General features: G+C 36.7%; 1 protein-coding gene across 1 annotated transcript in view; it reads right to left on the minus strand.

Moving 5' to 3' along the window:
- Positions 1-11,525, minus strand: part of Pde4b (phosphodiesterase 4B) — a 444,794-nt gene extending 433,269 nt beyond the window's left edge. Inside the window, exons 1-2 of the mRNA XM_047544279.1 lie at positions 11,413-11,525; positions 2,725-2,963 (exon numbers count right to left, since the gene is read on the minus strand). Of these exons, the coding sequence (XP_047400235.1) occupies positions 2,725-2,963; positions 11,413-11,454 (281 nt within the window). The 5' untranslated portion in view covers positions 11,455-11,525. The remainder of the gene's footprint in view (positions 1-2,724; positions 2,964-11,412) is intronic.
- Positions 11,526-11,935: the final 410 nt, after the last annotated feature.

Here is an 11,935-nt window from a genome sequence, read left to right on the forward strand (position 1 = left end):
CTTTGATGGCTTGACCTAGTACCCACAATCCCATACTGATGGCTAATTTGACACACCATTCAGGAACTCAAGTCAGTCTCTGCACTTTTAACTGTCAAAGCAATTATAAAAATTGGAGTCATGTGGTAAATTTCCTTAGTAGTCTAGAACAGGGTCAAAAAATCCTGACAGAGGAGCCGAATTCAGCCCACAGTCCAGTTTCTTAAACAAAATTTTATTAGAACATAGCTACTTACTCATTTATACATTACCTGTAGCTACTTTGACAATGCAACGGCAGTGTTGAAACATTATCACAGACCATAAAGTTTGCAAAACTGAAAATATTTACTGTCTAGCACTTAACAGAAAACATTTCCTGACTTCTGGTCTAGACATAGAGACTGGTCCCATATTCTCAGAGCTCTGAGAGGTTAGTATAATTCTTCCTCACACTGGCCCCAGGCTGCCTTCCTTACCTCTGTGAACAATCACCAAGTTGATGGTAGCAATGATAGTTGGAACCCTACTCACTTCTCAAGTGATCTCGAATCAGTTTCCCCTGCCAGCCATTCTGGTACTCTTCAACCACCAATACTCTAATAGAAGCACTTTCAGGGGGTGTATAGAAAAGCTCTTAATTTTAAAATGAATTTAGAGCTAGGGACTGGATACTTCCATGCTTTAACAAGTATATAGTTAGTTAAAATAAAACAGACATAGTACAATAGAATTACTAATGTGGTGTTAGCTGACTATACAATACAGACTCTCTGGACAATGGTTCACTCCTCCATTTTGCCCTAAATTACTGACATTCAGCATGAAGCTACTAATACCCGAGACAGAGTATCTCATTTTCAAAAGGCTTTACTGAATAATGAATAAAGAGGTGGGAAAGTAACCTTTGCTGGTTACCTACTATATGTTTTTTACTAAATTCAGTACTTATATATAAGTAGATTATTTCATCCTTTCAATAGCAAACAGTGTGATCATTGCCATCCTCTTTGTGCAAATAAAAACATTCCACTTAGAAAAGTAAAAAAGCATGACACAAATATCAAGGTCTAGGTTGGATACTTCCAAGAGACAGACAATTCCACAAATCCTAAAATGTCCTTGAGTTAAATCAACTCAAACCTTAAAAGGTATACTTCATCTGGGGTGTTATTCAAAATACCTAAGAACTGCTGCTACAGCACCAATACTCACCAAGATGAACTCTCATGTGTTGGTCATCACCTCATTATTGCTGGATTGTGGGGAACTCTGAGGACTTGGGGGAAAAGTCTGGGTGGCAGAGGCAATCAAAGAGCTCAGAAAAACCTCTCTTCATCAACGGGTATGGAAGCACTATTTTAATATTTTAACAACTGGTAAAACTGTACCAGCGCCAACTTGTTGAAAAATAAATCTGGAAGTCTTTATGACTCCAAATTCACAATTATGCAGAACATAACCAAGATTAATCAAGTGAGTTATTTGACTAAGTAAGCTCTATGGGAGCAATATGCCCACTTTAGTTTTTGAGCTCTTGCTGTTTTAATCTTAATTCAGACCAGCAGAAGATAGAAGACAGCACTTCTCAAGGTTGTAACCCACTTTCCCCGCAGTGTCTGAGCAGGCTTCTTATTCACAGTCCACTTGTCTGATGAACTCTTTCACACTGGTAACTGTGGTGTCTGGAGTCTTGGTGATCAATTTCTTGGCATAATAAATAAACATGGACTAAGGGATGTCCTGTGGCATTCAAAGAGCAAACATTGGGCTGCTCATGAGCACTGTAGAGCTCAGCATGCAGCAAGGTACATTATATACCATGAAAGTCACACACTGTAATGACTTATTGGAATGATGCTGTAAATAATTAAATATGTAGTCCCTCTCCTTAATAATAAATTGTCTAAACAGAAAGTGATTTTGAAAGCACCACATTACAATTTAAAGTTATATACATCATAGAGAAATTATTTTTTTTGTTTTAATGATAAATCTCCATATTATATAAGCAAACCATTCTTGGAAAATATTTGTAAATTATATAGAGAGAAAAGAAAATAATGAAGGAGAAATTACTAAAGATTAAACACATGCTAAAACATATTTGAAGTAGTATCATGGCACATTTTAACCACAGTTATAAGAGTTTATGTTCTTGATTAACATTTTAACACTAGTTAAAAATAGCCTCTTTCACAAATAAAGACCATTAACAGTCTGGTCATCTCTCACAGCACAATTTCCATTCCTCTTCTGATTTACAATGAAGTGTTTTATAGTAATAAAAACTGCTGTTCACAAGGTGGAATTATAATTTAGAAGAAGCTAGGGATATGCATAGAATATAACAATGAAGATATATATCATTTATATATATACATATTCCATGTAATATGCCGATATAATTTTATTCTTCTAAATTTAAAAGTATTGATGCTCACCGAATAGTACTTTTTGAAAATAATCAGAGCATAGGCAATAATTTTTCTTTTCCTTGACATTAATGTGAATGCATCTCATTCCCTCCTCAGTGGATTCCATATAAAAACATTCCTTCCCATCTTAAGAAATAGAAAATATCGCTACTGTTTAAAAGGCCCCAACTTAAAAGGAAACAAATTCTCAAAATGTCAATAGTCTTAGTTATTCCACAGATAACTAACACTTTAATAACATGAAATTGTATTTGGAGTCACTGGAAAATAAAATTCAGAACTGACATTTAACATTGAGGCTACTCACCACTCCTGGCTTACAGTTGTTATAGCAATGCTTGGAAGTGTCATCAAAGGTAGCGTGGTCGGCCTGGAAATGCCATCTCCTTCGGGGGTCCTTGCCCTTTCACTCTGTCTTTGGGACAATGGTGGTAATTGTAAATTTCCTGAGCAACACCTTCTCCCTCTCCAGAGGTCGATCCCAAGTGTGTTACTGGAAGAACTGTAGGATTTACTCAAGCTACATTCAAAATAATCTTTAACATTCTGGAGGAACCACAGGGAAAGAAAAAAGAAAAGAAAAAAAGAGAATGAAATTCAAATGTTTAACATGGTAGAGTTAAACAAGAAACTAAATGGCCAAGTTTTCATTCATGATCTCACAACTGAAATCTAACACTGATGTCAAAAGCTTAAGAGACAACAAGGGGGGGAGGGTGTTAACTACTTCTCAGCTTTATGAACAAACCTATCAGTTGCATATTCCTGGAGATTTGTAGGTATATAATGTTTTCCCTGAAGAGCACTTGAATTGTAGTGCTCCTGCTTTTCTTTCTCTTTTCATTTTTCCTTCTTTTTTCTTTCTTTTTTAAATTTACTAAAATGAAATTGGCTGAATTGAAAATAAGCTTTGCAAATCAATGTTATCATTTTGCAATGTGGGAACAAACGTTAAGAAAATAAAGAGTTCCTTGTTCAACATTTTAAAGTAAAAATATTTTCTATCTTAAGGTAGTAGGGTATTGAAAATTTATAGGCAACTGGCTATGTCTGTTCCTATAAAAAAGCAAAATAAAATAAAAACCTCATGGTTGGTAATTTTCTGTTTTGTTTTATTTTGTTCTGGTCAATTCATATCAGAGCTGAGCTCTAGTCCTGAACTGCCACGTTCAAGTGCGTGCCCTGAAGCTGGCATAAATTGAATTCTTGTGAGAAGACAAAAGCGCAGTGTTAAAACCAGGATAAGAGACACTCATCCTTCCCACATCTCTTGGTGACCATGGTTCCTGGTACTGTTGGGAGTGGCATTCCCAAGTGAGCCTTTGCCTGGTGGATCATTTCTATCAGCTCAATGGCAGACTGCTACCGCACTGCAGTAGCAACTGAGAGCAACAGGAAGCACTAAAGTGATCATCTCCACTCTCCACACTCAACAGGGAACAATGGAAGCATCGGGTCAAAGTGGCTCAAATGAAAATCATCCTAAAATCACAATCACTTTGTACCAATCTGTCAGACTAGACAGGAGGATCTGAGACCTGGCTTCTTAAGGATTAAACTAACAATATCCTCTACTGCCCTGTCCTCTACCCAACCAGCCCAATGCTAGTTCACACAGGAATAATTAACTCAAGTTTGAGGGTCTGAGTTCACTCGACAAATATCTGAAGCACATCTATTATAGGCTTGCCCTGTGCTACTTTAGCAAAAAGAAATATAGTATCTCTCCTTACAGAACCTGTATTCTTGTCATTCAGACCTAGCGGATCCATACAAGACTACTCCCGTGGCAGAAATCTGGACAAGAAAAGGCTTGACAATTTTCAGAAACCGCACTCTCTCTGCCTGAAATGGGATATTATCATATTTTCCTCTTGACTTACAGTTTTGACATGCCATTTATTTGAAATTTAGTAGAGTCACAATTGGTAATAGAAGATAAAACAATCTAGAAGTTGAGAGGTTGGAATATCCAGGAATGCATCAAGTTTACTGATTAGTAACTAGTCATTATAATAAATCCACTATAGGTCTAGCATATACTGCATGTCAGCGTGTGTTAGAATTTAGAGGCTGGAGGGGATGGTTAGCACATAAGTTTCTTTCTTTTTGTTTTGTTTTGTTTTTTCATGGTATTGGCCATACTGCGAATGGAACCGAAAGGTACTCTGCCACTGAGCCACATCCCCAGGCCTTTCTACCTTTCTACTTTGCCCAGGCTGGCCTCAAACTTGTGATCCTCCTGCCTCAGCCTCTGGAGTTGCTGGGATCACAGGTGTGCACCACTGTGCCAGAGAGTTTCATTCTTAGGGTGTAGTGGCACAAGCCTGTGATCCCAGCAACTCGAGAGGCCAAAGAGGATCATAAGTTCAAGGTCAGTCTCAGCAACTTAGTGAGGACCTAGGGAAAATTAATGAGATCCTGTCTCAAACTAAAAAATAAAAATGGGCTATGGATGTGGCTCAATGGTTAAGGAACCCTGGGTTCAATTCCTGGTACCAAAAAAACAAAAAGAAAAGATCAACTAGTTCAGGGATAAAATACACAAAATATTCCTGAAGAGATTTATAAACAAACTAAAGGCCAGAAATCATTAACTATAAATATCAACATATTTCCAAATATGCAGATTTTTTAAAAAGTGCTAGTTGCCTGGAAAGCAAAGACTCAATCATACTGCTTACCTCTGATGCAAGAAACACTATTCCAAAGAACATAAATAATGATTTCACTAAGCTAAACCAGGACCTCCTAATAAAGTTACTGGGTGCTTTTTCCTCCTTTACAGAAAACAAACAATCAGCCAGGTTTAATTGTAGTAAATGAATTAAATGGGTCCTTATTTCATACTTATTATTTGAAAAGTAACAAAGTCACACATACCACAAAATATCTTCTACACTAACTTGCCAATAAGCTTGAATTTACAGATTTGAGGTTATTCTTTGAATTAAAAGGATTTGTTTTGGAAAACCCCAGTTAATGTGCAAATACATTGCCACAAAAGAACACAGTGGAAGAGCTTTTCGGAAACTAATTTAAATACTGAAAACATTAACATTGTTTTAAAAACATTCATTAATCCATGCAGAGCCATTCATAATTATCTCAAACCCTATAATTTATACTCATGATTTATATAGTATTCTCCTCAAATTATTAACAACCTCAAAGGAAAAATTTAATTCAGTCATTTCTCAATTGCTGAATTTGTGATCTTGGTCTTATTTTCCTAATTTAAGCATCATGATTCTGACCACTGCTATGCCACTCATCAAATCAAGGATTTAGGGGAAAGGAACAGTAACTTGAATGTTATCTCTGGAAATCACAAATTTTAAAATGTATCATACTTTTAAAAATTTACTTTATGTCTGGATAACCCCTAGAGAAACAACCTAGTTTGGGGTTGTCCACGTTCTTGGATAATTGTTTGTTTAAAAATCAGTATTCTTATCAATACAATTCCAAATAGCTACCACAAAGGAAAAACTCATATGAAATCCCACACCTAATTAGCGAAAATATGCAGGAAGGAAGGTAAAGGGGCATCAGAATGTTTCAACTCTGTCTCATCCTCATATTAAAACCCAGTTAACACCACTGAGACAAACTCTAAATGGGTTTTTGTTTTTTGGTTTTTTGGTTTTTTTTTGCTACTGTTGCTTTGATTTTTCTTTTACTTTGTCCATTTCGATCATTTTTGAAGTATTCTTATTTTTTTAGTTTTTTCTTCCAGTTAAATTCAGGTCAGACTCTGGAAAGCAGTATGGAGATGCCTCAAAAAACTAGGAATGGAACCACTATTTGACCCAGTTATCCCACTCCTCAGTATATATCTAACAAACTTAAAATCAGCATGCTAAAGTGACACAGCCACATCAAAGTTTATGGAAGCCCAATTCACAATAGCCAAGCTGTGGAGTCAACCTAGGTGCCCTTCAATAGATGAATGGATAAAGAAATTGTGGTGCATATATATACAATGGAATATTACTCAGCCATAAAGAAGAATAGCTCTATGAGTTTTACCAGTAAATGGATGGATTCAGAGACTATCATGATAAGTGAAATAAGCCAATCCCAAAAAATCAAAGGTCGAATTTTTTCGTTGATATGTGGAACTACAATAAAAGGGAGTGGGGAGAGAAGAGAAGTTCAGTAGATTAGACAAAGGGGAATGAAGGGAAGGAAGGGGAATAGGAAAGAAAGTAGAATGAATCTGACATAATTTTTCTATGTACATATATGAAAAAACCTTAGTGAATCCCACCATTGTGTACATCCACAAGAATGGAGTCCTAATTAGAATATAAGATATAATCTATTATAATCTATGCATGTATAATTTTATCAAAATGGAGTCTTCTCTCATGTGTAACTAAAAAGAACAAAAATAAATAAATTCATTGTTAGAAAACTGGATAAGAATTTTTTTTCCAAGGACCTGTAGCATGTTTCGGTGCACTTTCAATTTGGACCATAAGCCAGATTTTTCAAACCTTCAGAAATTATAGGACACATCAAAGTGACATTCAGGGCTCCTACTGAGGCTAAATGCTATAATGCTCCATGAGGCAATAATAAAAGTAATTTTGCCTTTAAAAATGTGGTTTCACAAAAGGTGGTCTTCATCAATTACAAAGAAGTTTGTCTGAAGGTCATTTTTATCACTCATTACTTTTCCTTCTTTGAAACAATCTCCTGACATCAATGATTAGGAAAGCAAAACTATGACTGAGTTGTGGATGTGGCTGTTTGTCTTTTGGTTATAATAACATATAATACACACATACACACACACACATATATTAAATGTGTAATGTAAGTACTTAGATATCTATAGTACTATATACGGACGTGTGTGTGTGTGTGTGTGCGTGCCACATTATACGTACACAAGTACACACACGCTTCTCTCCCTCTCTCTCACTTACATGCATTTCTCCTAGTTCTTCTCTCCTAGTCTTAGTCATCTTCCACCTTTCAACTCCTCCCCAGATCTGCACCTTCTTACCCTCTAAGCAATATGATTATGCCTTTTATCATGATGAGTTGCTTGTGTTCAGTATCTGGATTGTACTTAATTTACCTACATTCACTTCTAGAATGTAGTTCACCAATGCAAAGCTTTGAATGTGTACTGTTCCTGTGGCATTCATCACACTAAGTCTCCTATTATTCCCGTACTATAAGAATACAGAGGGTCCTCAGGTTCATTTCTGTGTTCCCACAGACCCAGTCATGGTGTTCTGAATGCAGGAAAGGGCTTTGCCTCGCTGTTCCCTTCCTCAGAGTGCCAGAGGGTTCACTTCTCACTGCTGGTGAGCCATCTCTGCCCACCTGCAATCTCCTCACACTGTCCTTTCATAAAGACCCTAGTCTCACTCTCCAATCATTCTTTGCATGTGTGACCAACCTCATTGTTAGATAAAGCCCTTTTCAGAGATGGGATTATTTTATAATAATCCCATTATTTCTGTTCTTCCCTTTGGAGTGTAAGATCCAGGGGATAAGAACTTTATGCTAATTCTTGCTGAATCTCTAGAACTTAGAACCATATTTGACATGAAATAGATGCTAAATTAATATAAGGTTTATGTTTAAATCACTGAATAAATTTTTCTTAGTTAAAATAATGAAAACATAATAAGATATTCCTGACTTAAGGGTAAAAACTTATTTAAAGGGTGAGGCATATAAAAATATAATCTGTTTGGTTTTTCATTTTTTTGTCATCCATTGTTTTTATTTATTTATTTAATTTATTTTTACAGACTGCATTTTGATTCATTGTACACAAATGGGGTGCATCTTTTCATTTCTATGGTTGTGCACGATGTAGATTCATACCATTTGTATAATCATACATGTGCATAGGGTAATGATGTCTGTCTCATCCCAACATCTTTCATACCCCACTCCCTCTCATTTCCTTCTACATAATCTAAAGTTCCTCCATTCTTCTCTCACCTTCCACCCCCTAACCCCCATTATATATCGTCATCCACTTATCAGGGAAAACATTCAGCCTTTGGTTTCTGGGGATTGGGAAAAAAAAAAGAAAAGAAGAAAAGGGGAAAAATCCAGAAAGTTTGCACACTGGGATGATTGTCAATGATGCTAGATATTTCCTTTGATATTCTGATCTCTGAATATATTTCACAACCTATAAATCACGTTTGAATATTATTTTTCACCTTCAGTAATTTAGAGTCAATGCTTTCCCTTTAAATATTTTTAATCATTGTATAATATTCTGTCATATAAATATACAATTATATTTCATTGTTCTGCTATTTTTTTACTTATTTCTATGTTTCTTCTTACTATTAAAAGGCCATCCATCACAAAAAATATATATAATCTGCTAAATTGCTGTTACTTTGTGGGACATTAAATATGATAATATGTGCTTAGAAGGCTGAGCTGCACAGTGAAAAGTTCTAACTTGGTACTATCCTAATGTGTCATTTAAATTTTTCTAGTACCCACATTAAAAAGTAAAAAGAAATAGGTGAATTAATTTTCATAAGATATTAATCTGTTTAAAATACTATCATTTCAACATGCAATCAATATTAAGAAATATTAATGAAATATTTTACATCTTTAATATTTGTATACATATTCAAAATCCAAAATCTATTTTATGCATACATCACATTTCAATTCAAATTAGTAGTCACAAGTGGCTATGGGCTACCATATTGGACAGGATAAATCCAGGTCATATTTATCTGTTCTGGTTGTGGTGGAGTTAATAATTATGAAATGTGCTTTGGTTGTTGTTGTTGTTGTTGTTGTTGTTTAGGGGGTAACCAGGGATTGAACCTGGGAATGCTAAGCCACTTAGGTACATCCCCAGCCCTGATTATTTTTTATTTTGAGACAGGGTTTCGCAAAGCTTCTTATGGCCTCAATAATTTGCAGAGGCTGGCTTTGAACTTGTGATCCTCCTGCCTCAAACTCCTGAATCACTAGGATTACAGACATGGACCATCACATCCCATTAGTTTATTTGTTTGTTTGTTTTTGCATATTCTTGCAAGCCGTCTTCCTCCTCTTTTTATTATGGCAATCACACCCTCAGGGAAGATCAGGAGTATTCCTGTAAGTTTATAATTGGGAAGGAAAACATGGTTTCTTCATCTCTTTTGGACATTTCTCAGTTTTTATATTCTGAAAAACAGTCTTGGCACACACCATAAATACATAGTAATAAGTAAGGGATAATCCCAAGGTTTTTTTCTCTTTCTTTTTTTGAAGAAGAAAAAAGATTTTTGAATTCCATAAGTTTCTCTGTAGATATACTCAGCAGAGCATACAAAATCATAATGCAGTTTTTTCCCATTGGTACTGAAAAACTAGAATATAAAAAGGGAAATTCTCTTTGGATCCAGGAGCAGGGAAAGAAGAAAAGAAGAAGAATGATATTGTCCCACGTGCGAACAGAACTGGTTAATGAGTTCTCTCAACACAGAGGAGTAGAAATGGCAACAGCAAAGGCATGTGTTGGGGAGGTTTTATCCTAAATAGCATGCCTACGTCTCCCTCTGCACTTGGGAGTCCTTGAAGTTCCCATAAGTCCTGGGGGACAAAGAAGGAACTTGAGAATCAGTCTCAAGATGCCTGCCAAGTGTTGGCTATAGCATAAGGTGAAAGAACCACAGGGTCCGGGGAGTGAGCCCCCAAAGGTAAAGGCTGGACAGTAAGCTGAGTTGAGTCTTTTAAATGAACAGAACTCCACAGAGAGGTTAGGTGAACAGCCCAGGAAGTGAGACTTTCAGGGAACTGGGAAGGTACATGGCTCACACTGAGGGCAATCCAGCCTGCTATCTATGCCACCACACCCAGGTAATGCTTGACCAAGTCAGAGAATGCAAACCAAAGACCTGGGTGAATGAGCCGTTCCACAGTGGACAACAACAAGGGTAAGTAAAAGGGACAACACAAGATGAGGGACAATACCCACATGCCTCTCATTCCTCTTCTGCTATAGCATAATTGAATGTTAGTTTTGCATTTGCCCACATGTCCCATAATTAAAGAGGAAGAGCAAGAACTAAAAGAAATCCTGAAAGACTGAAAGACCATTTTACATTAATTAGCAAGTTCAGGTCCCTCCCAACCCCTACTCCCATCTGTGAAATAGGAGCTTAGCAGTAAGACAAGCTATTACAGAAAGCAAAGAAAATTACTGCTTTTCCTTCCTTCCCTACCGTCCTTTCTTGTGCACATCTGATTAATGGCATATAATCTTTAGCTCAAAGAATAACCAAATAAGAAATAGTTGATTAAGGATACACTAATGATGGACTGGTCAGTTGAAAGCAAGGAAATAATTAACCTCAACTGACCCAAATCCAAAGTTGTGAGAATAGTAAGTTTACAGGCATCTTCAAATGACTCAGATTAGAGCTTCTCAAACATGATGTATGTACTTACTCACTCTGGGATCTTGCTAAAAGTACCAGTTGATTGGTAGGTCTGAGGTGTGGCCTGAGATTCTGCATTCCCAATGAACACCCAGGTGAAGCTAAAGCTACTCACCTGAGGACATTCACAGCAAAGGCCTAGATGAGGTGTACATTGTAAACTTCTTAGGATTAGGTGCCAAAGACCCTACCACAGCGAGTGACTTCAACGGGTGAGCTAACCCTGTGAACATGTATGGAACAAAGTCATCAAAGGATGGATAACCCAAGCAGCGTAGAAAGAGGAATCAACCAGGGGTTAGGATGTGAACACAGAGCAGAGATTGGTGGTTGTGAAAGAGTCCATCTGCAAGTGGCAGAGAAGGAATAGTTCCTGCTGTCCATCTCTTAAAATGCTGGGTCTAGGTGCTGGCAATGCCCACTTCATGGAAACCCCCAGTCACAGACTGGTGGCATTTAACACTCTTGTCGGCCTTTGAATGGAATTTTCCAGTGATTTCTCCACTGAACAGACCAGGTGTGGGAGGAGCTCGGCAGCTACACCCTTTGCTACTTACATCATCCGCGGTCACTGTCATCACACTCCTGCTTTTCTTCATTATAGAGCTGGGAAGTGTTCCCTCTTAGGATGTCAGCTGTTCGATGCAGCTTGGCGGATAATTGTTACGACCTATAGGAGAAAAACATACACAAAATGTACAGTTCTGTATCCCCGAGTTAAACAAAAATACGTGACAGATTCTCTAAACTAACACTTGAATGTGTACGATGTGCGTGTGTAATATCACAATTGACCAAGCCAATTGAGTTTGACATGCTAAGAAAGATTCACAAAATACGAAAATCCAAGAAATTTTTGAAAAGGCATTTGGGAAGAGTAAATAAGTATTAAGTTCCCAAATAATCAATAATCATGAAGAATATGGACATAACATACATTTGTTATTTTTTCCATAATCACAGAAAAAACAGTAGTTGACAAAGTACATTCTCATAAAATATCTCATTTGATTCACTGGACAGCTGTAAGATTATTTTCATTTTTTTAAGTGAGAGAACAGAGGATCAGTAAACTTATTT

The sequence above is a fragment of the Sciurus carolinensis genome, chromosome 1, assembly GCF_902686445.1.
Source record: "Sciurus carolinensis chromosome 1, mSciCar1.2, whole genome shotgun sequence".
In the NCBI taxonomy this organism is placed as follows: domain Eukaryota; kingdom Metazoa; phylum Chordata; class Mammalia; order Rodentia; family Sciuridae; genus Sciurus; species Sciurus carolinensis.